Genomic DNA, 26,301 nt, shown 5'->3' on the forward strand with positions numbered 1-26,301 from the left:
GCAGTAGAGCTCTTAACTACTCTGTCTCATGGCTGTGCTTCGGTCGAGCTGTTCTGTGGAAACCAAACCCTCAGGAAGACTTCATATTTATTTCGTAGGCAAAGTTTTCTGCCTCAGATTACTGAGGTAATCCCCCCTTTGTTGGCAACTTCTCCTTAGGCTGGTTTAGTTGCAAAACAAAGCCTTGCTTTCTGGGAAGTCTTCACCATTGTAGGGAAGTGCTGGGATGTCCCTATCTTCCCATTGAACTGGTAGAGACCCTTTTGGTGCAGGGATAAACTCTTGACAGGTTTAAGCAAATGAAAAAATATGGGATGAGAAGCTATCAATAAATTGTTGGCAAGTCCTTTGCATTCAAGTTGGTAAATGGCACTTAATATCATTTGTTTTCCTTCTTTAAAGAATTTCTAAAGAATTGGCCAGGTAACTTTTGGAAATTGATGTTACCACAAAGGGAAAGGAAATAAATATGAGTCACTCAGGAAATCAGTAACCCTCACCACCTAATTTCTTTTATAACCAGTTTTGTGTGCACTAGGTAATGAAGAACAACTCACCAGCTGGTAATCCAACATTCAAATCAAAGTTTCACCCTTACATGAGAAAAAAAAAAAATCTCTGTATTTAAACATTGCAAAGTACTCTGTATGAGGCAGAACCAGCAGGGTTTGGAGAGCCAGGGGCTGCAGGGCTCACCTGTGTGGAAAGGGACCATGATTCCAGCTGGTTCCAACCAGCTCCAAACTAGACAAACCCAGCCCATTGTACTCCAAAACTGCAGCTGGTCAGAGCAGCACACTCTGCCTCTGCTTGAATGTTTTTAAGAAAGGGTGGAAGCTGCTAGGGACAGGATGGTGGGGTCTTGCTGTTTCTTGCAGCTGTAGGGACAGAAAGTGTGTGTTACCCTTTCAGAGTACCAAGGCAAGTAGGGTCTGGAGGGGAGGGCAGCTAACCAGGAGGTGACTGCTCCCAGGGCTGCTGACCAGGTGATGTGTCAGGTGGTGTAGAAACATTCCAAAGTGGCCAGCCTTGAGAGGCTGAAGGTGTTATAGAACAATAAGGCTTTTATTCAATAGAGAGGGGAAAGAAAATGAGAGAGAAAAAAAATTCTCAGTAGAGAGTTTTCTTTTTGTTTTCGACTGAAGAGTGGTTAATGTGAAATGGAAAATCCTGTTATCAAGCCGACCCATCACTCTCTTTAGGAGACATAATATGGTTCTTTTTTACATTATGCACATTTCTGTTTTGTCTGACAGAACTTCTGTTTTTACTGTTGGATTATATTGATTTTATTTCTTTTAAATTATGCAGACTTCTACCAAAGGATAAACAGGGATTAAAGCAGAGGAGACACTAAAATGTTCTGCATCTTTCAGACAATGTTTTATCTATTTCTTCAAAGAATATATTCTTTGTGAAATATTTCTCAGTTTTTAACTTTATTCAGAACCAGGCACTTTGAGAAAAGTGTTGTCACACTGATAACAGTGCCCTTCAATTAAATTGTGCATTTATACAGCTTATTTCATGCCATGTCTCCTGTCCTTGTGCTCATGAAGCTTAGCTGGTACGTGGGTGCTGTACATCAAGGGGGAAGCCAGGAATGGGGCTGGAGATGGAGAACTGGCCAATGCAGCAGAAGAGGAGCATTAAAGGATCAGGAAGGTAATCCTGGATCCAGTCCCCTGGGAAGTGACTGAAGGATGACTATTTTCTCTGTGCTGCCTGAGAGCTCTTCTGTGCCAGGAGCTCTTGTGCTGGGGGCATCCAGGACACAGAGTAAGGAGTAATGCTTTGTAGGACTCTTTTCCCCCTTGTTATTCTCCTCCTTGTTTTATATCCCTCCTCCCAGAATGTGTAGTCTGGGAAGACCATAATGAAAAGTAGATCCTTGTGAGAAAGTGCAGCTACCTGTCTTAATCTGATATAAGCTGGGGACTGAGCTCTGCCTAGGGCTGGTGTGTCCTCAGCAGGAAAGAAGAGGGGAAGCAAAGCTCTCCCCATGCTCTGTTTGGATATGCCATTTATGAACATCATCCCATCAGTCTTTCATAGGTACTTCAGGTTTCTCTCTCTCTCAAGTGATTGTGACCATTCCCTTGTTCACTTGGCTCGTGATCTCTGGTTTTTGCTTTATAACCACTCCTGGAACTCAGATGAACAGGCAGTGACCAAAAGAGAGAACTGTAGGAGGAAGTCACTCAGCTGCACTGTGCCATTACAGCCCAAGCTGAGATCTTGACATTTAAATTTATGTATAATGATGAAGCCAAGCAGCATTCTGTAATATGCTGGCAGAGATATGAGAAGTATAAAGCATTCTTCAAAATGGCATCTATAACCAGGGGGAAAATTAAATAGGCACATGAGGTCTGGCAAGTTGAATATGGCAACACCATGAGATTATAGAAAACATTGTTTGAAAACAATTTACAAAAGATAGTAAAGCTACCAATATTATTAATCCTTTTTTTTCCAGTTACAGAAGGAACATGATGCCTGGTAGAGAGGCAGAAGGTCGGTAGGGAACAAGATTGGGAGTTCAGCGATCACTTTGAAACAACCCAAAATTAATTTCTGCATCTGGCTACAGGTAAGAGGAACTTGGGGATGCTGGGCCCTGCTGTTTGTGAACAGAGAAGGACTGGTGGGAGATGTGATGGCTGGAGTCTGACTTGGGCCAAGTGGTCTTGAAATGAGAGTTTTCAGTTCTTGAAGAAATATGGAACGGAGTCACAAAACTTCTACCTTGGACTTCCAGACTTTGGCCTGTTCAGAGCACTGGTTGAGGCAGTTCCTTGGGAAGCAGTCCTGAGGAGCAAGGGGTGCAGGAAGGCTGGACATTCTCCAAGAACAACATCTGAAAGGCACAGGAACGGGCCAGCCCAATGTGCCATAAGACAAGCCAGCAGGGAAGAAAACTGGCCTGGAATGAACAGGGAGCTTTTGATTGAACTCAAGGGGAAAAAGAAAAATTACCAGCTTTGGAAGAAGGGGCAAGTGACTGAGGAGGATTACAAGAGTGTCATTAGGTTATGCAGGGAGAAAGTCAGAAAGGCCAAAGGCCCAGCTAGAATTTAATCTGGCAAGTGCCACAAGAGATAACATTTTTTTTTTTCCCAAATACATTAATGACAGAGAGCCAAGGAGACTCTCCATCCTTTATTGCATGTGAGGGGAAACATTGCCACCAAGGATGAGGAAAAGGCTGAGGTACTTGATGCCTTCTTTGCTTCAGTCTTTAAGTGAAAGACCAGTTATTATCAGGGTGTCAAGCCCCTGCCTGAGCTGGAAGATAGGGACAGGATAAACCCCCGTGTGATGCGGGAGGAAACAGTAACTTGCTGCTCCACTTAAAATTGCACAATCTGTGAGGCCAGGTGGGATCCACTCAAGGGGACTGAGGGAGCTGGTGGACAAGCTCATGGAGCTGCTCTCCATCATTTACTGGCAGCCCTGGTGAACTAGGGAAGTCCTAGAAGATGGGGGGTTAGCCAGTGTGCACCCATCTACAAGAAGGCTGAAAGGAGGATCTGGAGAGCCACAAGCCCATGAGCCTGACCTCAGTTCCAAGGAAGGCTGTGGAACAGATCATACTGAGCATGACCAACCTGGGGGCCAGGCCCAGCCAGCACACATTCATGAGAGGCAGGTCCTGCTTGACAAACCTGATTCTACAAATTTCTGATTGTCTAAGTGTAACAGCATTATTGACTATTTCCCCTTCATCTTGGGCTACTGCTTATTTTATTCAGGGTAGCTGATTGAAATGTAATGATGTTGCCATGTCTGACTCTCTGATTTTCTGTTTGGGGCCATTACTTAGGTACATCATTGATATTCTCTGTTGCAAATAACAGAGCCTGTAGATATTTTTTTCTGGACAGCTTCAGTGAGATGCTATCGTATCTGTGGCTGCTTTGTGTACAGTGATCTGAGAATCAGCAGCTATCAAAGCTGCCTTATAGTTTCTTCCCACAATCTGTTTTTTGTATAGAAACTTGCTAATCTCATTCTCTGACTTTTTGCTTGGCTTGCTTTTAATGCATCATATCCCACAAAGTGTCTATCCAGCATTTCATTACATCTGTACTAGAGGGTGTTTATACTTTTTATTTCAAGAGAAAACTTAGTTCTAAACCCACTGTAAGTGAACTGGATATTACAGGGTTCATTCTGGAAAGATGAAGTGGTGATAAATACAGTTTATGCTGTTATTGTCGAATCTCACTTCTACTCTCATTAGTAATGTAAAACTGGAGAAAATAGAGATCTTGAGCTGTTTTCTGGTGGGTCCCCAAAATATTTCTACCTAGCTGCTTGTGATGGGTGATACTTATTTTCCCAGACTCTTAGCAGCTACCTAGGTATGCCGCAGTACTTTGCTGGACATTTTCCCCTCTTCTCTGTTTTTTGTTACCAAATTTGTAGCAAATTTACAAACACCTTCTCAGGTGTTTAGCAGTTCCTATGCCCGCACATTTGCTTGAAATGATATCACTAATCTCAAGGGTATTTGGTTTGTTCCCCTAAAGACAACAGGGGCTAGTGCAAACACTTTTTCCAGGGCTAACCAGAGCTGTGTTGCTGTGTTTGTATTGGAGTCCAGGGCATCCCTCTGGGTGCCCTGGAAAGTCACAGACCTCAGTAGAGAGGCCTGGGACCCGAAAAAAAGGGTCTGGGGTTTGTGCAGGGGGGTTTTGCCTGGCACAGAGCCCAGGAAGACAAAGTCTTTGATTTTGGTCCATGAGAAAAACTTCCAACACAGAGAAGAATTGCAAGTCACAAATGTGTAACAGACAGTAGTTTGTTCCACAGTTCCACTGTGTGGAAGATTTTGTAGTTTTGGATTTTTAGAATGTAGGTGCAAAGGGACAAGATGGAGATTTGAGGGTGGTGCCGTGGGTTCTTCTTCTCCCTTGGCATCCATCTTCTGCAGTGACGTGGGCACAAAATAGTTTCAGTGGATTGGGTCAAAGTAGAAATGACTCTTTTAGTATAGGTGATAGGCATTGGTATGAAATGGTAAATAACAGCCACATAGTTATCTGTATAAAGGCAGAGTGACCTCCCATCACGGGGGAGTCATGTCATGTCCAAGCTGCTGTGAACACCTTGGCTGGACACAGAGAATTGTAATATAAGAATTAATAAACAATGCAAGAAACCAAGAAAACCAAGACCTTGAGACTCCCTTCATTCTTGCACTGCACCAAGCACAGAGACACAGAATCAGACTCACAACCTTCAGAGGTCAGGAGGGAAAAACACTCCCTCAGACCAACACAAACCACCAGCATTGGAATCCCGGGCGGATAGAGAAATATAAAACCTGAGATGTTTGTGCTGGATGTACATTCAAACATAGCTTTCATAGTGTAATGCCATAAAGTAGTTGAAGTCTTGATAAAAATACACGACAACAAGCAGGAATAAAACAAAGAAAGAAGTGAAGCTATACCACAGTGTACTTTCATTTAGCCCACAAAGATCAGATGTTCATGACAAATTCTGGCAGATCTCTACCAGATCCTCCAGCCAGCCCCAGCTCAACTCCTCCAGTGCCGGTCCCTTGCTGCAAGAGCTGCCACTCTCTGCTTTGCTACCCCAGCAGTACTTTCTTTAAAGGCAGAAGGATATTTTTTAGTGCCCAGAACTGCAGGAATGACAGTTGACCTGGCCACGAGAGGCCACAGCTATTGCTGGAAAACGTTGAGATCAACCAAAGTGTCTTGCCCAGCCTAAGATGCAAAACCATCTCTAACCACTTTCTCTGCATGTTCTGATGTGCAACAAAGAATTACATTGCAAATCCATTTTAGTTAATAGTATATTATAGATACACATATATTTGCTAATAGTTAGATCATCCGTTTAAACCTTCTTTCCTGTAATCTTCTGCTAATTTGCAGGCCTATCCAGCTTCATATGCTGAATCTCCTAATTACCCAGGTATAAGCTGTATCAATTAAATCCTTGAAGGGAAACAATAGCAAAGTCCTTATTGAAATCCATCATTTCTATTCTGTTTTTGAAATAACACTTGTACTTCTGCAATATGGACAACCACAATTTTCCTGTAATCATCTGTTCACTTCTGGCTAAAACACTTGTTTTTACGTGGTATAGTAAGATTTAGGCGTGGAGGTTTTGAGACTTTTTGCAGAACTCATACTCTGAGAATTACACAGTTCCAATGTAATTATGTAAAAACAATTCTAATTGCTTTCAGTGCGAAGTGAGAATGTAACATTTCATTCTCTGACATAACTAAATTCACGCCCTTAAAGAATAGTTAATTTCTTTGTTATCACTCTTTGAACTGTCATGTAGATCATACAATGTTTTATAAGACTATCACTCAATAATGAAAATTTATTCTTATTAGGAATGATTTGCAAGGTTTCAGGGGCTTCTGAATATCTCCTGTTACAATTTGAAAAGTTAAGGATTGCAGAATGCTTTTTTGGCTTCATGTAAGTTGGTTTCATGTTGTATCATCAGTCAGCCATTCAATTGTCGTCTAGTTTGGGTCGTTTCCTTTTTTGCTATAATTTTGCTACCAAGGAAATATCAGTGAAGCACTGTTAGCCATGTAGTGCAGGACATTGCTTTGCTCAGGGAAAGGTGCACTAAAAGTGGGTGTGAGCAAGTGCTGATCCAGCAGCAGCAGACTGGTGGCAGTCCTTGCGTGGTGGAGTTACAAGATCATCTGTGGTGCCAGCCCTGTGGCTGTTTCCTTTGTTGTATCTCTTTTGTGCTTGGAACAAGGGATCCTTGATAATATTTCAGTATCAGGTTTTACATTGTGCAGTGAGGTGTCTCTGCGCATTTTGCAATTTTTGTTTGGACACATTTTTTCTTTGTGTATATCAAGCCCTGTATCAGTTAACTTGGCTTTTAAATTTAATAAACAGGGCCATGATAAGGATGGGCAGCATTTTCATGGAAAGCACCTGGGCAGAAAAGGGCCTGATGGTCTCCTGGACCATAGGCTGACCAGGAGTCAACAGATGTTCCCACACCCTGTGGGTCATGGCCTGCAAGGTCATGGGGAGTGATCCTTGCCCACTACTCAGCACTGGTGTTACACACCTGGAGGGCCAGTTGGTTCTGGAATCCCAGGATGAGGGAGGCGTGTCCGTACTGGAGCAAGTCTGGCAAAGGCCACTAAGGTGAGGAGGACACTGCAGCACACGGTGCATGAGGGGAGGCTGGGAGAGCTCTGATGACTTTTCTTGGACCAGAGCAGGCTGGGCTGTCTGGTCATGGTGTGCAAACACTTGACTGAAGGTGGGTGGGTAAAGGACACAACAAGACTCTTCTCTGTTCAGTGCAGAGATGACAGCAGACACAGTGGGCACAAATTGAACTGGGGCAAGTTAGAATGAAAGGAATGGTGGTGAGACACTGGATCAGGTAGCCCAGAGCAATTTTGGAGTTCCTGTGCTGGGACAAGAGTTGTCATGAGTCCATCCATGGTGGTGCTGTTCATGGAAGGATTTGGGGAGAGGAGAGGGGTCTGGGACGCTAGAGAGCAGTATTTGTTTCAGGCAGCTGAGGAGGAGCTGCAGTAAACCTTCAATTCAGTGGCTGTACTGATAAAGGAAGGATTTATGAGTGTGCCAACATGTCTTATGCAAGGGAAGGGCAGTCACCCTTGATCATGGGGCAGGGGGGATCTCCCGTAGGATGAGGGACAGCTGGATGTGGCAATGTCCTTCAGTGAGGTCCCTGGCATAGGAGGGGATCATCATTCCTTGATGAACGAGTAAAGTATTTGTTTAAAAGGGTGTATTTGCACGGGGACATTCTGTAGTTAGGGCTTGGGGTGGGAGCAGGCAGCTCTCTGGAAGGGTCAGCTCAGTTATTTGATGGCAGCCCCAGGATCAGCATGATCACTGGGAAATTTCAGCAAAGAAGGAGAAAACTAAATGAGCCATTTTCCCACCACTGTAAAGCTTCAAATGTAGCAACAGTGAGATTTCAAATTCCTCCTTTTTTTTTTATTACTTTTCAAATCACTGATTTGTTTGCAGTGCATATGTATGACCTTTGTATCAGCGACTCACTACGGACGAATGATGTCACATCCTCCCCTTTTTTTCCCCCATGTGCTCATCAGAACAAGGAAGTGTCAGACCATAGAGTAGTAGGCATTCTAACAGACTTGAATTTCTTAAACACCTTTTCAGCTGAGCAGTGAATTCTGTGGTGTCTTGAAAGCGAGAACAGGTGAGTTTGTGTTTTCTCTACAGCACCGGCTCTGTTCTGCCAAGTCTGTGCCTCTTTGCCTTCTACAGTGTTAGAAATTATTTACAAGGTTAACTCATCTGTCATGTGGAGGGTTGAGAATGTAAAGGGTCTGTAAAAGGCAGGGTAGTCTGGGTTTTGCTGCCTGTAGCACCGGCAGCACGCACTGGCATTTCTATGTGGGAGGACAAAACCTTCTGATGATGCAGAGCTGATCATTTGTCTATCGGCTGCCTCTCCTCTGTCCCCCGGTCACAGTGCCTTGCATTCGGCTACCTCGCAGTGCCTCTAACAAGCCATTTTCTGGGCACATGAGAAGTTCCATATGTGACCCAGGCACAGTGATTAAGGGAGAAATGACAAATGGGATTGTGCCAGCTGGATTCTCTACTTTGTTCCCTCCTTGTTTGGTTTCCTCCTCCCAGAGTTTTTTGCATATGTGTCTCATATTCAGAACAACTGGAACCTCTAGCGGGTGACAGACAAAGTTTCTAATGGTGTTCCCAGAGTTTGTTGTGCACTGCTGTGAATGTGGGACACACCTGTGAAGGACAGCTGATCCTCTGCTACCTCATCTGTCAGGTTTTTTCTTTCATTCCCTCCAGGCTGTCTCAGGAGAGCAGGCTCTGGCTGGAGAGAGAATGTTCAGGATGCCCAGCTGCCTCCTAAAGCTGACCAGGGTGGTGCTGAGCCACAAGCCCTGGGCCCTGCTCATCCTCATCTGTCTGTCCATATCCTTTGCCTACATCAAGTTGCATTCGAGTGTCTGGGAGGACCCAAGGAGCAGAGGCCCCCCCTACAGCTTGTCTGCTGAAATCAGCTGTGCTCACTCTGTGCCTTCTTCCCTCAACATTGCTGCTGGGCACTCTCCTTCCACAGCAAATGTGTTTTTTGTGGAGACCTCGGAGCAGACCACCCCAAGTTACCTGTTCTCGTGCTCTGTGGAGTCAGCGGCCAGGACACATCCTGCATCAAGAGTCATGGTGCTCATGAAAGGTTTGGCCAAAGGGAACGCCTCCTTACCCAAACACTGGGCTTTCTCCTTGCTGAGCTGCTTCCCCAATGTGGAAATCCGGCCCCTGGACTTGACAGAGCTCTTTTCTGGGACACCTCTGAGAAGGTGGTACCTGTGGCCTCTGCGGCACTGGGAACCTCATTTTTTATCTGTCCTATCTGATGCCTGCAGGATCGTCCTCATGTGGAAATTTGGTGGCATCTACCTGGATACAGACTTCATTGTGCTTAAGAACTTACAGAACCTCACCAATGCCCTTGGGATTCAGGATGAAAAGGAACTGAATGGGGCCTTTCTGTCCTTTAAGCCCAAACACAAGTTCATGAAGCTTTGCATGCAGGACTTTGTGCAGAACTACAATGGCTGGCTCTGGGGCCACCAGGGCCCAGAGCTCCTAACTCGTGTCTTCAAGAAGTGGTGCTCCCTCAGGACTATCAAGAGCATGAGGTGCAAAGGTGTGAGTGCTCTTGCCCCAGAAGTTGTCTATCCTATTCCCTGGCAGGACTGGAAGAAGTTGTTTGAGGCCATCAGTGCCTTGGAGCTTCACAATCTCCTTAAGAACACCTATGCAGTGCACGTATGGAACAAACTCAGCCATGAGACCAAGTTAGAGATCCCCTCCCAGGCTCTGCTGGCTCAGCTCTATTCCCAGTTCTGCCCTGCCACCTACGCAAAGATGAAACAGGACTCTGAAGCGTTGTCGAGGCGTGCAGTGTGACCTGTGGGCCCTTGGCTGCAGGGATGTTCCCCAGACTGAAGGAAACCCAGTGCCTTTGACCGTTGGCAGAGTTGGTTTCTAGTCGTCAGCACAGGTGTTCTGTGTGAGAGCTCTGTGGTTTTGTACCTGATATTCCTGATATCTGCCTCAGATCCTTTGTGTTTTCAAATTAGCAGCAGAACCTGAGGTCAGCCTCTCTTGCTGTTCTTCAGGAGACCTTTTGCTGCAGGGGAAGGTTCAGCTTGTTCATCAGCATCTCTCAGCTGGTCCGCTCTTGGTGTTCTCCAATGGCTCCTCCTGTGCATGCCATGCTGAGCAGCTCCTTGTGATGTTCCAACAGCTGTATGGACCCTTGGCTTCCTCTCTGTGGCATTTCTGAGTTTGTAAATGAGTGCCAGGCAGTGCCAAAGGGCGCAGTTTGCTGGAGCTCAGAACAGAGCTCCCTGGCATGCAAAGATCCTTTACGCCTGGGGAAATACGTCAAGAGTACATGAAAATTACCTAAAGGAGCGGAAAACATTTTAGATCCTTGCGTGGCTCAGTGTGAAGTTCTTCTAAACTTCTAAACTGAGAAAAGTTCAAATGATGCCTCCTACTGTTTCCAGTTCCACAGCTTTGCGCTGTCTTTTCTGGGACTCCTCAGGAAAACAAATAGACAAAAGCAGTTCCTTTAGGAGCGGAATTTATAGAGATCCATGCTCTGCTGCAGTAATTCTTGTAGGATACAACATCTAACTAGCCACTGTCACACTCTGAAGGCTCTCAGCATTGCCTGTTTCTTCAGTGCTCTGAGGAGGATTACACGCCTTTCATTGGAATATTGAGCCCGTTGTGAAGTCCCGAGGACGACATGTCCGCATCAACAGAAGGACCTGGTTCAGGACTCAGAGCAGTGTCCCCAGGGACAAAACTAAAGACTCAGAAGCACATGAAGTTTGGAAAAGACCTCCAAGATCATCAAGTCCAACCTTCAACTCAGTATCACCATACCCACTAGCCTTTATCCCAAAGTGCCATGTGTTCTCATTTTTTGGAGCGCTTCCAGGGATGGTGCCTCCACTCCTTCCCTGGGGAGCCGGTGGCACACAGTTCTTAAGTATTCTGAAAATTTTCCTCATATCCAAGCTGAATCTGCCATGGCACAGGGAATTCTGCATCCAGCTCTGGGATCCCAGCACAGGAAGGACAGGGAGCTGCTGGAGCCAGGCCAGAGCAGGGACACCAAGGAGATCAGAGGGATGGAGCAGCTCTGCTGAGAGGAAAGGCTGAGGGAACTGGGATTGTTCAGCCTGGAGAGGAGAAGGCTTTGGGGTGACCTCATTGAAGCCTTGCAGTGCCTGAAGGGAGCTTAAAGAAAAAATGGAGAGAGACTCTTTGCAAAGGCATGGAGTGACAGGACCAGGGGCAATGGCTTCACACTGACAGGGAGGAGGTTTAGATTGGATATGAGGAAGAAATTGTTCCCTGTGAGGATGGTGAGGCCCTGGCACATGTTGCCCAGAGCAATTGTGGCTGCCCCACCCCATCTTTGAAGTGTCCAAGACCAGGTTGGATAGGGCTTGGAGCAAGCTGGGATAGTGGGAAGATGTCCCTGCCCATGGCAGGAGGGCTGAAGCAAGATACACAAAAACAAGCAGTAATAAAACAAAAAAAGAAGTGAAGTTATACCACAGTGTACTTTCATTTAGCCCACAAAGACCAGATGTTCATGACAAATTCTATCAGATCTCCATCAGATCCTCCAGCCAGACCCAGCTCAACTCCTCCAGTGCCGGTCCCTTGATGTGAGAGATTTTTTACATCTCTTCCAACCCAAACCATTCTATTGATTTCCCCTCATCCTGTCCCTTGTTCCCTGTGAGCACAGCCTCACCCCCACCTGGCTGCACCCTCCTTCCCTCTCAGGCAGTTGTGCAGAGCCATAAGGCTCCCCTGAGCCTCCTTTTCTCCAGGTTAAACACCCCCAGCTCCCTCAGCCCCTCCCCATCAGACTCATGCCCAGCTGGCCTTGCCCAGCTCCGTTCCCTTCCCCGGACACGCTCCAGCCCCTCAATGTCCATCCTGCTGTGCCAGGCCCAGAACTGGACACAGCACTTGGGGTGAGGCCTCAGCAGTGCCCACGACAGGGGGACAGTCACTGCCCTGGTCCTGCTGGCCACTCCCTTGCTGACCCAGGCCAGGAGCCATTGGCCTTCTTGCCCACCTGGATATGCACTATGGTGGGCATGCACTATGGACCTGCAGCCCCAGGCCCTTTCCTGCTGGGCTCTTGTCCAGCCTGGAGCTGCTGGGGATTGTGACCCAGGGACAGGACATGGCATTTGGCCTTGTTGAACCTCAAAGATATGAAACAGGACTGGCCCTGACAGTGGGCCCTGGGGTACAGCACCAGTGACGTGCTGCCAGCTGGATTCATTCCACCACCACTCTCTGGGCCCGGCCATCCAGGCAGTTTTTTCCCAGCAAACAGGGAACCTGTTAAATCTGTGGGCTGCAAGGACAATGCTCTCCAGGGGAACAATGTGGGAGCAGTGATCAAAGGCTTTACTGAAGGCTCAGGTACACAACATCCACAGCCTTTCCCCATCCATTAGGTGTTCATAGAAGGAGGTTGGGGAAGCCAAGCAGGACCTGTGTAAAGCCATGCTGGCTGGGCCTGATGCCCCAGTGGAGCAGCACACATGGTGTGAATGCACTCCAGGCAATCTGTTCCATAGGCTTCCCAGGTGCCCAGGGCAGGCTGACAGGCCTGTGCTTCCCCCAGCTGTCCTTCCAAGCCTTCTCAGTGGGGTGTCACGTTGGCCGACCTCCATTCACCCAGGAGCTCTCCAGTTTACCAGGACTGCTGATTGATGATGGAGAGTGGAGCTCTGTGAGCTGCTTCACCAGCTCCCTGTGTAGCCTTATGAGGAAGGATGGCATCTCCCTAGACTGCTGCATGTCTGGGCAGCACAGCAGCTCACTAACACCTTCCTCCTGCAGTGTGGGGACTTCATTCTGCTCCCTGCTTCTGTCTTCCAGCTCCAGGGGTTGGATATGCAGAGGGAAACTGGGCTTTTGGTAAAGGCTGAGGTAAAGAAGGCATTGAGTACCTCAGCCTTTTCCTCATCCCTGGAGGTCGTGTTCCCACCCCAGCATGCAATAAAGGATGGAGAATCTCCTTGGCCTCTTTTTGTTTTTAATGCCTTTGGAAAAGCATTTTTTCTTAACTTTTATGCTGGTGGCCAGATTGACTTCTAGCTGGACTTTGACCTTTCTAGTTTTCTCTCTTTTCTCTGTCATGATTAACTTGACAACATTCTTGTGGCCTTCCTGAGTTGCCTGACCCATCTTCCAGGGCTGCTAAACTCTCTGTTCTTCCCTGAGTCCCAGCGGAAGCTTGCTGTTCATCCTGGCCAGCCTTCCCTGAACCAGCTTACAGCACATTGGAATGGGCTCCTTCTCCCTCCTGTGTGACCTCCTTCCTGAGGAATGTCCAGCCTTCCTGGGCTCCTTGGCCCCCCAGGACTGCCTCCCAAGGGATTCTCTCAACCAGTGGTCTGAACAGACCTAAGCCTGTCCTCCACAATTCCAAGGCAGTGGTTTTCCTGACCCCCTTCCGTCCTCCCCCACTCCACTGAGTACTGAAATGAAATCCTGTCACAGTCACTGTACCCAAGATGGCCTTTGGCAACCTCATCTCCCACCAGTGCTCCTCTGTTTGCAAACAGCGGATCCCCTGGGACAACTCTCCTGGTGGGCTCACCTGCCACCTGTGTCGGGAAGTTCTGCTCCACATGCTCCAGGAACCTCCTGGAGTGTCTCCTCTCTGCTGGGTGGGAGTCCAGGAGACACCTGGTAAGTGAAGTTGCCACTGAGGATATAGACAGTGAATGGTGTGGCACCATCCATCTACTTCTAAAGGAAATCCTTGCCCACCACTCAGCACTGGTGTTACACACCTGGAGGGCCAGTTGGTTCTGGAATCCCAGGATGAGGGAGGCGTGTCCGTACTGGAGCAAGTCTGGCAAAGGCCACTAAGGTAAGGAGGACACTGCAGCACACGGTGCATGAGGGGAGGCTGGGAGAGCTCTGATGACTTTTCTTGGACCAGAGCAGGCTGGGCTGTCTGGTCATGGTGTGCAAACACTTGACTGAAGGTGGGTGGGTAAAGGACACAACAAGACTCTTCTCTGTTCAGTGCAGAGATGACAGCAGACACAGTGGGCACAAATTGAACTGGGGCAAGTTAGAATGAAAGGAATGGTGGTGAGACACTGGATCAGGTAGCCCAGAGCAATTTTGGAGTTCCTGTGCTGGGACAAGAGTTGTCATGAGTCCATCCATGGTGGCGCTGTTCATGGAAGGATTTGGGGAGAGGAGAGGGGTCTGGGACGCTAGAGAGCAGTATTTGTTTCAGGCAGCTGAGGAGGAGCTGCAGTAAACCTTCAATTCAGTGGCTGTACTGATAAAGGAAGGATTTATGAGTGTGCCAGCATGTCTTATGCAAGGGAAGGGCAGTCACCCTTGATCACGGGGCAGGGGGGATCTCCTGTAGAATGAGGGACAGCTGGATGTGGCAATGTCCTTCAGTGAGGTCCCTGGCATAGGAGGGAGTATTCCTTGATGAACGAGTAAAGTATTTGTTTAAAAGGGTGTATTTGCACGGGGACATTCTGTAGTTAGGGCTTGGGGTGGGAGCAGGCAGCTCTCTGGAAGGGTCAGCTCAGTTATTCAGTGGCAGCCCCAGGATCAGCGTGGTCACTGGGAAATTTCAGCAAAGGAGGAGAAAATAAACCCAGAAATTTTCCTGTCACAGACTTAGGTTTAAAGTGTAGTGCCAATAGAGTTGCAATTTGCTGGGTTTTAACTTAATTTTAGTTGTATTTTAACTTACAGCTTTGTTCAGGGGGCATCTCTGTGACCATTGCATCAGTTACAGGCTATGTAAACGTTGTCTCACACTCCCCTCCCTTCTCTATTCCCCTTGTGTTTAGGCTCCCTCTGTCATCGTTCCTTTCAGAAGAAAAATGAAATGCCAGACTATAGAGCTGTAGTCATCCTCTCGGTCTTTAATTTCTTAAATATCTTCTGCAGCTGAGCAGGGAATTCGGTGGTATCTTAAAAGTGGGAACAGGTGAGTTTTGTGCCTTCTCTGCAGGACTGGCTCTGTTCTGCCAAATCTGTTCCTCTTTCCCTCTTACAGCGTAAAAAATGATTTACAGGGTTAGCTCAACTGTGGGGTGGGGGGAATGTAAAGGGGTCTGTAAAAACAGGGTGGGCTGGGTTTTGCTGCCTGTAGCACTGGCAGCACACACTGGCATTTCTGTGCGGGAGGAGAAAACCTTCTGGGGATGCAGAGCTGATCATTTGTCTATCGGCTGCCTCTCCTCTGTCCCCCAGTGCCTGGTGCAGAGTGGTGGCTCCATGCTCTGACGTTTGGATGCCTCCCAGTGTGGCTGATAAGTTGTTTTTGCCCACAGGGGAAGCTCCATATGTGACCCAGGCACAGTGATCAAAGAGCAGTGACAAATGGGACTGGGCCAGCTGGGTCCTCTTTGTGTTCCCTGCCACTTTGGTTACAGCTGTTGGGCTAAAGCTTTTACTGTTTCTTAAACCATTTTGCCCTGGAGCAGGAGTCTTTGGAGGTGGAGCTCGTGGAGGCAGGAGAAATGATGGAATCCTTTAGGATGGAAGAGATCTTTGAATGCCTGGGTCTGACCCCAAAGCCAGCTCTGACAAGTCCACCACTAAATCAACTCCTTAAGTGAGACATGTCTGTTAAGTTCTATCAGAGAACAGTGGCTCCACTGCTTTCTTGGGCAGCCTGTGCTAATGCCTGATAACTCTTCCAGGGAGTAAAATTCTGAGTAATTCTAACCTCCCCTGGCTCAACTTGAGACCATTTCCTCTGGTCCTAAAAGACACAGCCTTCCTCACTGCTTCTTCATGTGCTTTTTCCCGTTGACCTTTGGGACCTGGTGGTGGGCACAGGAGGTGGGCACAGCTTCTGCTGCCCTTCACTTTACAGAGAGGCAAGGGCAGCAGTACTGATGCTAATGCTGAAGATGCGGCTAGATTGGCTTACCTGTTTCTGGCTGCCTCATTAATCATCTCTTCCACTCCATCCCTCTCTTCTGCCAAAAGAAGAGAGGAAGTAAGGGCAAGGGAGTGGAAAGATTGCCTGTCCACCAGCAGGATACACTGGGAGAGCTGAGCAGGTCAGAGGCAGCGTGGCCTGTGCAGGGTTGGGGAGCAGCCTTGGAACTCCCTTTACCAAGGCAGTTCTGGACCTTATTGTCTGCATCTGCCTCCAGAGCTGCTGTGTACCAATTCCTTCCCCACCCTCCATCCATCCTGCCAGGCTGTGGTGCCCTGAACAATGGGCCAGGCCCTCTGCAGGGGCAAGTGGTTGGTTTGGAAAGGCAGCAACTGCAGCATCAACAACCTGGAAGACTGAGGCTTGTGTTTGGTTTGGGTGAAGGACACGTTGTGTATCAGGAGAAAACAACTCCTCTCATGAAAACCAGCTGTCACTGGGCAGCAGCTCCACACAGTGTGTGTTAACAGGGCTGTAGGAATGGAATAGGAATTCCTATTTCCTCCTGCCAGGGGCTTTGCGTACATGTCTCATGTCTCGTGTTCACAGTGACCTGAAGTCCTAGAGAGTGACAGATGAGGTTTCTAATGGAGTTTGTTGTGCATTGCTATGAAGGTGGGACACACCTGTGAAGGAATGCTCATATTCTGCTGCCTCGTCTCTTAGGTTTTTTCTCTTCTTTCCTTTCCATCAGATCATGATGGCTGTCTCAGGAGAGCAGGCTCTGGCTGGAGAGAGAATGTTCAGGATGCCCAGCTGCCTCCTAAAGCTGACCAGGGTGGTGCTGAGCCACAAGCCCTGGGCCCTGCTCATCCTCATCTTTGTGTTTGTATCCTTCGCCTATCACAAGTTGTACTGGGGCATCTGGGAGGACCTGAAGGGCAGAGGCCCCCCCTACAGCTTGTCTGCTGAAATCAGCTGTGCTCACTCTGTGCCTTCTTCCCTCAACATTGCTGCTGGGCACTCTCCTTCCACAGCAAATGTGTTTTTTGTGGAGACCTCGGAGCAGACCACCCCAAGTTACCTGTTCTCGTGCTCTGTGGAGTCAGCGGCCAGGACACATCCTGCATCAAGAGTCGTGGTGCTCATGAAAGGTTTGGCCAAAGGGAACGCCTCCTTACCCAAACACTGGGCTTTCTCCTTGCTGAGCTGCTTCCCCAATGTGGAAATCCAGCCCCTGGACATGACAGAGCTCTTTTCTGGGACACCTCTGGCACCGTGGTACTTGCAGCCTAAGCGGCACCAGGAGCCTCATTTTTTACATGTCCTGTCTGATGCCTGCAGGATTGTCCTCATGTGGAAATTTGGTGGCATCTACCTGGATACAGACTTCATTGTGCTTAAGAACTTACAGAACCTCACCAATGCCCTTGGGATTCAGGGCGACGATGTACTGAATGGGGCCTTTCTGTCCTTTAAGCCCAAACACAAGTTCATGAAGCTTTGCATGCAGGACTTTGTGCAGAACTACAATGGCTGGCTCTGGGGCCACCAGGGCCCAGAGCTCCTAACTCGTGTCTTCAAGAAGTGGTGCTCCCTCAGGACTATCAAGAGCATGAGGTGCAAAGGTGTGAGTGCTCTTGCCCCAGAAGTTGTCTATCCTATTCCCTGGCAGGACTGGAAGAAGTTGTTTGAGGCCATCAGTGCCTTGGAGCTTCACAATCTCCTTAAGAACACCTATGCAGTGCACGTATGGAACAAACTCAGCCATGAGACCAAGTTAGAGATCCCCTCCCAGGCTCTGCTGGCTCAGCTCTATTCCCAGTTCTGCCCTGCCACCTACGCAAAGATGAAACAGGACTCTGAAGCGTTGTCGAGGCGTGCAGTGTGACCTGTGGGCCCTTGGCTGCAGGGATGTTCCCCAGACTGAAGGAAACCCAGTGCCTTTGACCGTTGGCAGAGTTGGTTTCTAGTCGTCAGCACAGGTGTTCTGTGTGAGAGCTCTGTGGTTTTGTACCTGATATTCCTGATATCTGCCTCAGATCCTTTGTGTTTTCAAATTAGCAGCAGAACCTGAGGTCAGCCTCTCTTGCTGTTCTTCAGGAGACCTTTTGCTGCAGGGGAAGGTTCAGCTTGTTCATCAGCATCTCTCAGCTGGTCCGCTCTTGGTGTTCTCCAATGGCTCCTCCTGTGCATGCCATGCTGAGCAGCTCCTTGTGATGTTCCAACAGCTGTATGGACCCTTGGCTTCCTCTCTGTGGCATTTCTGAGTTTGTAAATGAGTGCCAGGCAGTGCCAAAGGGCGCAGTTTGCTGGAGCTCAGAACAGAGCTCCCTGGCATGCAAAGATCCTTTACGCCTGGGGAAATACGTCAAGAGTACATGAAAATTACCTAAAGGAGCGGAAAACATTTTAGATCCTTGCGTGGCTCAGTGTGAAGTTCTTCTAAACTTCTAAACTGAGAAAAGTTCAAATGATGCCTCCTACTGTTTCCAGTTCCACAGCTTTGCGCTGTCTTTTCTGGGACTCCTCAGGAAAACAAATAGACAAAAGCAGTTCCTTTAGGAGCGGAATTTATAGAGATCCATGCTCTGCTGCAGTAATTCTTGTAGGATACAACATCTAACTAGCCACTGTCACACTCTGAAGGCTCTCAGCATTGCCTGTTTCTTCAGTGCTCTGAGGAGGATTACACGCCTTTCATTGGAATATTGAGCCCGTTGTGAAGTCCCGAGGACGACATGTCCGCATCAACAGAAGGACCTGGTTCAGGACTCAGAGCAGTGTCCCCAGGGACAAAACTAAAGACTCAGAAGCACATGAAGTTTGGAAAAGACCTCCAAGATCATCAAGTCCAACCTTCAACTCAGTATCACCATACCCACTAGCCTTTATCCCAAAGTGCCATGTGTTCTCATTTTTTGGAGCGCTTCCAGGGATGGTGCCTCCACTCCTTCCCTGGGGAGCCGGTGGCACACAGTTCTTAAGTATTCTGAAAATTTTCCTCATATCCAAGCTGAATCTGCCATGGCACAGGGAATTCTGCATCCAGCTCTGGGATCCCAGCACAGGAAGGACAGGGAGCTGCTGGAGCCAGGCCAGAGCAGGGACACCAAGGAGATCAGAGGGATGGAGCAGCTCTGCTGAGAGGAAAGGCTGAGGGAACTGGGATTGTTCAGCCTGGAGAGGAGAAGGCTTTGGGGTGACCTCATTGAAGCCTTGCAGTGCCTGAAGGGAGCTTAAAGAAAAAATGGAGAGAGACTCTTTGCAAAGGCATGGAGTGACAGGACCAGGGGCAATGGCTTCACACTGACAGGGAGGAGGTTTAGATTGGATATGAGGAAGAAATTGTTCCCTGTGAGGATGGTGAGGCCCTGGCACAGGTTGCCCAGAGCAATTGTGGCTGCCCCACCCCATCTTGGAAGTGTCCAAGACCAGGTTGGATAGGGCTTGGAGCAAGCTGGGATAGTGGGAAGATGTCCCTGCCCATGGCAGGAGGGCTGAAACAAGATGATTTTTAACGTCCCTTCCAACCATTCTATTGATTTCCCCTCATCCTGTCCCTTGTTCCCAGCGAGCACAGCCTCACCCCCACCTGGCTGCACCCTCCTTCCCTCTCAGGCAGTTGTGCAGAGCCATAAGGCTCCCCTGAGCCTCCTTTTCTCCAGGTTAAACACCCCCAGCTCCCTCAGCCCCTCCCCATCAGACTCATGCCCAGCTGGCCTTGCCCAGCTCCGTTCCCTTCCCCGGACACGCTCCAGCCCCTCAATGTCCATCCTGCTGTGCCAGGCCCAGAACTGGACACAGCACTTGGGGTGAGGCCTCAGCAGTGCCCACGACAGGGGGACAGTCACTGCCCTGGTCCTGCTGGCCACTCCCTTGCTGACCCAGGTCAGGAGCCATTGGCCTTCTTGCCCACCTGGATATGCACTATGGTGGGCATGCACTATGGAACTGCAGCCCCAGGCCCTTTCCTGCTGGGCTCTTGTCCAGCCTGGAGCTGCTGGGGATTGTGACCCAGGGACAGGACATGGCATTTGGCCTTGTTGAACCTCAAAGATATGAAACAGGACTGGCCCTGACAGTGGGCCCTGGGGTACAGCACCAGTGACGTGCTGCCAGCTGGATTCATTCCACCACCACTCTCTGGGCCCGGCCATCCAGGCAGTTTTTTCCCAGCAAACAGGGAACCTGTTAAATCTGTGGGCTGCAAGGACAATGCTCTCCAGGGGAACAATGTGGGAGCAGTGATCAAAGGCTTTACTGAAGGCTCAGGTACACAACATCCACAGCCTTTCCCCATCCATTAGGTGTTCATAGAAGGAGGTTGGGGAAGCCAAGCAGGACCTGTGTAAAGCCGTGCTGGCTGGGCCTGATGCCCCAGTGGAGCAGCACACATGGTGTGAATGCACTCCAGGCAATCTGTTCCATAGGCTTCCCAGGTGCCCAGGGCAGGCTGACAGGCCTGTGCTTCCCCCAGCTGTCCTTCCAAGCCTTCTCAGTGGGGTGTCACGTTGGCCGACCTCCATTCACCCAGGAGCTCTCCAGTTTACCAGGACTGCTGATTGATGATGGAGAGTGGAGCTCTGTGAGCTGCTTCACCAGCTCCCTGTGTAGCCTTATGAGGAAGGATGGCATCTCCCTAGACTGCTGCATGTCTGGGCAGCACAGCAGCTCACTAACACCTTCCTCCTGCAGTGTGGGGACTTCATTCTGCTCCCTGCTTCTGTCTTCCAGCTCTAGGGGTTGGATATGCAGAGGGAAACTGGGCTTTTGGTAAAGGCTGAGGTAAAGAAGGCATTGAGTACCTCAGCCTTTTCCTCATCCCTGGAGGTCGTGTTCCCACCCCAGCATGCAATAAAGGATGGAGAATCTCCTTGGCCTCTTTTTGTTTTTAATGCCTTTGGAAAAGCATTTTTTCTTAACTTTTATGCTGGTGGCCAGATTGACTTCTAGCTGGACTTTGACCTTTCTAGTTTTCTCTCTTTTCTCTGTCGTGATTAACTTGACAACATTCTTGTGGCCTTCCTGAGTTGCCTGACCCATCTTCCAGGGCTGCTAAACTCTCTGTTCTTCCCTGAGTCCCAGCGGAAGCTTGCTGTTCATCCTGGCCAGCCTTCCCTGAACCAGCTTACAGCACATTGGAATGGGCTCCTTCTCCCTCCTGTGTGACCTCCTTCCTGAGGAATGTCCAGCCTTCCTGGGCTCCTTGGCCCCCCAGGACTGCCTCCCAAGGGATTCTCTCAACCAGTGGTCTGAACAGACCTAAGCCTGTCCTCCACAATTCCAAGGCAGTGGTTTTCCTGACCCCCTTCCGTCCTCCCCCACTCCACTGAGTACTGAAATGAAATCCTGTCACAGTCACTGTACCCAAGATGGCCTTTGGCAACCTCATCTCCCACCAGTGCTCCTCTGTTTGCAAACAGCGGATCCCCTGGGACAACTCTCCTGGTGGGCTCACCTGCCACCTGTGTCAGGAAGTTCTGCTCCACATGCTCCAGGAACCTCCTGGAGTGTCTCCTCTCTGCTGGGTGGGAGTCCAGGAGACACCTGGTAAGTGAAGTTGCCACTGAGGATATAGACAGTGAATGGTGTGGCACCATCCATCTACTTCTAAAGGAAATCCTTGCCCACCACTCAGCACTGGTGTTACACACCTGGAGGGCCAGTTGGTTCTGGAATCCCAGGATGAGGGAGGCGTGTCCGTACTGGAGCAAGTCTGGCAAAGGCCACTAAGGTGAGGAGGGCACTGCAGCACACGGTGCATGAGGGGAGGCTGGGAGAGCTCTGATGACTTTTCTTGGACCAGAGCAGGCTGGGCTGTCTGGTCATGGTGTGCAAACACTTGACTGAAGGTGGGTGGGTAAAGGACACAACAAGACTCTTCTCTGTTCAGTGCAGAGATGACAGCAGACACAGTGGGCACAAATTGAACTGGGGCAAGTTAGAATGAAAGGAATGGTGGTGAGACACTGGATCAGGTAGCCCAGAGCAATTTTGGAGTCCCTGTGCTGGGACAAGAGTTGTCATGAGTCCATCCATGGTGGCGCTGTTCATGGAAGGATTTGGGGAGAGGAGAGGGGTCTGGGACGCTAGAGAGCAGTATTTGTTTCAGGCAGCTGAGGAGGAGCTGCAGTAAACCTTCAATTCAGTGGCTGTACTGATAAAGGAAGGATTTATGAGTGTGCCAGCATGTCTTATGCAAGGGAAGGGCAGTCACCCTTGATCACGGGGCAGGGGGGATCTCCCGTAGAATGAGGGACAGCTGGATGTGGCAATGTCCTTCAGTGAGGTCCCTGGCATAGGAGGGAGTATTCCTTGATGAACGAGTAAAGTATTTGTTTAAAAGGGTGTATTTGCACGGGGGCATTCTGTAGTTAGGGCTTGGGGTGGGAGCAGGCAGCTCTCTGGAAGGGTCAGCTCAGTTATTCAGTGGCAGCTCCAGGATCAGCGTGGTCACTGGGAAATTTTAGCAAAGGAGGAGAAAACAAACCCAGAAATTTTTCCAGCACAGATTAAGCTTAAACTGTAGTGACAATGAGGTCCTAACTTCCTCCTTTTTTCCATAATTACTTTATAATTAGATGGCTTATTTGAAGCACTACATACATCCTTTTTGTGTCCTACTCACTGGGTTAATGATGTCACATCCTTCTTCCTTTATTGGTTTTTCCACGTATTCAGACTTTTTCTCTTGTCATTTCTTTTCAGAAGGAGGAAGTGCCAGAACATAGAGTTGCAGGCGCTCTCACAGATATTATCCCCTTAAAACTCTTCTCCAGATGAGCAGTGAATTCAGTGGTATCTTGAAAGCAGGGATAGGTGAGTAGTGTTTGAATTCTCTTTGCAATGGCGGTTGTGTTTTCAGAGGAAGAGATAGAGCCAGGCTTCCTGTGTTTGTTTTGTAAAAGAATTGAACTGGTTAATGTAGCATCTGGGCGCTGGCTTATCCTCTCCAGAAGCTGAAATGTATTTGCAACTTTATACAAACGTGAGGGTATAAAGTAAACTTCTGTCTTTTGCACAAAACGCAAAGACAACCTCAAACCTTGGTTGTGGTTAGATTAGTGTGGCGCTTTCTTGTTGCTCTATTGCACAGGAACTTCTCACCAAGCCTCTACCACTTTCACTTCTTGTGCTTGCAAAGCAAAAAATCATTTATATGGTTTATCCAGCAGTGCTCTGGAGCGTGGGGAATCTAAAGGGTCTGTAAAAGGCAGGGTGGGCTGGGTTTTGCTGTCTGTAGCACCGGCAGCACGCGCTGGCATTTCTGTGTGGGAGGAGAAAACCTTCTGGGGATGCAGAGCTGATCATTTGTCTCTATTTCTGTTAAGTACCTTCAGGAATGGTGGCTCCACTGCTTTCTTGGGCAGCCTGTGCTAATGCCTGATAACTCTTCCAGGGAGTAAAATTCTGAGTAACTCTAACCTCCCCTGGCTCAACTTGAGACCATTTCCTCTGGTCCTAAAAGACACAGCCTTCCTCACTGCTTCTTCATGTGCTTTTTCCCGTTGACCTTTGGGACCCGGTGGTGGGCACAGGAGGTGGGCACAGCTTCTGCTGCCCTTCACTTTACAGAGAGGCAAGGGCAGCAGTACTGGTGCTAATGCTGAAGATGCGGCTAGATTGGCTTACCTGTTTCTGGCTGCCTCATTAATCATCTCTTCCACTCCATCCCTCTCTTCTGCCGAAAGAAGAGAGGAAGTAAGGGCAAGGGAGTGGAAAGATTGCCTGTCCACCAGCAGGATACACTGGGAGAGCTGAGCAGGTCAGAGGCAGCGTGGCCTGTGCAGGGTTGGGGAGCAGCCTTGGAACTCCCTTTACCAAGGCAGTTCTGGACCTTATTGTCTGCATCTGCCTCCAGAGCTGCTGTGTACCAATTCCTTCCCCACCCTCCATCCATCCTGCCAGGCTGTGGTGCCCTGAACAATGGGCCAGGCCCTCTGCAGGGGCAAGTGGTTGGTTTGGAAAGGCAGCAACTGCAGCATCAACAACCTGGAAGACTGAGGCTTGTGTTTGGTTTGGGTGAAGGACACGTTGTGTATCAGGAGAAAACAACTCCTCTCATGAAAACCAGCTGTCACTGGGCAGCAGCTCCACACAGTGTATGTTAACAGGGCTGTAGGAATGGAATAGGAATTCCTATTTCCTCCTGCCAGGGGCTTTGCGTACATGTCTCATGTCTCGTGTTCACAGTGACCTGAAGTCCTAGAGAGTGACAGATGAGGTTTCTAATGGAGTTTGTTGTGCATTGCTATGAAGGTGGGACACACCTGTGAAGGAATGCTCATATTCTGCTGCCTCGTCTCTTAGGTTTTTTCTCTTCTTTCCTTTCCATCAGATCATGATGGCTGTCTCAGGAGAGCAGGCTCTGGCTGGAGAGAGAATGTTCAGGATGCCCAGCTGCCTCCTAAAGCTGACCAGGGTGGTGCTGAGCCACAAGCCCTGGGCCCTGCTCATCCTCATCTTTGTGTTTGTATCCTTCGCCTATCACAAGTTGTACTGGGGCATCTGGGAGGACCTGAAGGGCAGAGGCCTCCCCTACAGCTTGTCTGCTGAAATCAGCTGTGCTCACTCTGTGCCTTCTTCCCTCAACACTGCTGCTGGGCACTCTCCTTCCACAGCAAATGTGTTTTTTGTGGAGACCTCGGAGCAGACCACCCCAAGTTACCTGTTCTCGTGCTCTGTGGAGTCAGCGGCCAGGACACATCCTGCATCAAGAGTCGTGGTGCTCATGAAAGGTTTGGCCAAAGGGAACGCCTCCTTACCCAAACACTGGGCTTTCTCCTTGCTGAGCTGCTTCCCCAATGTGGAAATCCAGCCCCTGGACATGACAGAGCTCTTTTCTGGGACACCTCTGGCACCGTGGTACTTGCAGCCTAAGCGGCACCAGGAGCCTCATTTTTTACATGTCCTGTCTGATGCCTGCAGGATTGTCCTCATGTGGAAATTTGGTGGCATCTACCTGGATACAGACTTCATTGTGCTTAAGAACTTACAGAACCTCACCAATGCCCTTGGGATTCAGGGCGATGATGTACTGAATGGGGCCTTTCTGTCCTTTAAGCCCAGGCATGAATTCATGGAGCTTTGCATGCAGGACTTTGTGCAGAACTACAATGGCTGGCTCTGGGGCCACCAGGGCCCAGAGCTCCTAACTCGTGTCTTCAAGAAGTGGTGCTCCCTCAGGACTATCAAGAGCATGAGGTGCAAAGGTGTGAGTGCTCTTGCCCCAGAAGTTGTCTATCCTATTCCCTGGCAGGACTGGAAGAAGTTGTTTGAGGCCATCAGTGCCTTGGAGCTTCACAATCTCCTTAAGAACACCTATGCAGTGCACGTATGGAACAAACTCAGCCATGAGACCAAGTTAGAGATCCCCTCCCAGGCTCTGCTGGCTCAGCTCTATTCCCAGTTCTGCCCTGCCACCTACGCAAAGATGAAACAGGACTCTGAAGCGTTGTCGAGGCGTGCAGTGTGACCTGTGGGCCCTTGGCTGCAGGGATGTTCCCCAGACTGAAGGAAACCCAGTGCCTTTGACCGTTGGCAGAGTTGGTTTCTAGTCGTCAGCACAGGTGTTCTGTGTGAGAGCTCTGTGGTTTTGTACCTGATATTCCTGATATCTGCCTCAGATCCTTTGTGTTTTCAAATTAGCAGCAGAACCTGAGGTCAGCCTCTCTTGCTGTTCTTCAGGAGACCTTTTGCTGCAGGGGAAGTTTCAACTTGTTCATCAGCGTCTCTCAGCTGGTCCTCTCTTGGTGTTCTCCAATGGCTCCTCCTGTGCATGCCATGCTGAGCAGCTCCTTGTGATGTTCCAACAGCTGTATGAACCCCTGCCTTGTTCTCTGCCACATTTGAAATTTTCACAGAATATTTTGTGTTTTAATACCCACAACCATCATGGGTCCATCCCTGGCCCTGCCAGGGAAAATTGCACTCCAGCAGTCATGCCTTGTGTGAGAGAGCATCTTCTTTGGGGCTTCCCTGGGGAGCCTATTTAGTGCCCCAGCACCCTCTGGGCGATGACCATTTTCCTGATATTCACTCAAACCTTCCCCTGACACAGCTCCAGCTGTTCCCTCAGGTGCTGTCCCTGGTCACACAGAGCAGAGCTCAGGGCCTGCCCTCCTCTTCCCCTCTGAGGAAGCTGCAGAACTGCTGTGAGCTCTGACCTCTGTTTCCTCTTCTCCAGCTGAACAGACCAAGTGCCCTCAGCTGCTCCTTGTGTGGCTTCCCCTTCAGGCCCTTTTTCATCTCCAAAACCCTCCTTTGGACACTCTCCAATAGCTTTAAGTCTTT

General features: G+C 49.1%; 3 protein-coding genes across 4 annotated transcripts; all 3 read left to right on the plus strand.

The window, feature by feature from the left end:
* Positions 1-2,487: 2,487 nt before the first annotated feature.
* On the plus strand, positions 2,488-13,679 carry LOC310908989 (lactosylceramide 4-alpha-galactosyltransferase-like). 2 transcript variants are annotated; one of them, XM_083860487.1, is made up of 2 exons: positions 2,488-2,593; positions 8,859-13,679. In XM_083860487.1, the coding sequence occupies exon 2, from the start codon at positions 8,895-8,897 to the stop codon at positions 9,984-9,986; it is 1,092 nt and encodes a 363-aa protein (XP_083716613.1). In that variant the 5' UTR covers positions 2,488-2,593; positions 8,859-8,894; the 3' UTR covers positions 9,987-13,679. The 2 variants fall into 2 exon arrangements, with proteins under 2 accessions (XP_083716613.1, XP_083716614.1); XM_083860488.1 differs by lacking the exon at positions 2,488-2,593 and adding an exon at positions 7,100-8,235.
* Positions 2,498-25,493, plus strand: LOC310908988 (lactosylceramide 4-alpha-galactosyltransferase-like). The gene is made up of 3 exons (XM_083860486.1): positions 2,498-2,593; positions 22,717-22,827; positions 24,347-25,493. The coding sequence occupies exon 3, from the start codon at positions 24,350-24,352 to the stop codon at positions 25,481-25,483; it is 1,134 nt and encodes a 377-aa protein (XP_083716612.1). The 5' UTR covers positions 2,498-2,593; positions 22,717-22,827; positions 24,347-24,349; the 3' UTR covers positions 25,484-25,493.
* On the plus strand, positions 16,763-19,535 carry LOC310908047 (lactosylceramide 4-alpha-galactosyltransferase-like; the record flags this gene model as incomplete). Its single annotated transcript, XM_083858710.1, has 1 exon — positions 16,763-19,535. The coding sequence occupies one exon, from the start codon at positions 16,763-16,765 to the stop codon at positions 17,894-17,896; it is 1,134 nt and encodes a 377-aa protein (XP_083714836.1). The 3' UTR covers positions 17,897-19,535.
* Positions 25,494-26,301: the final 808 nt, after the last annotated feature.

Source organism: Zosterops lateralis, assembly GCF_965231275.1.
Source record: "Zosterops lateralis genome assembly, chromosome: 4".
NCBI lineage: Eukaryota > Metazoa > Chordata > Aves > Passeriformes > Zosteropidae > Zosterops > Zosterops lateralis.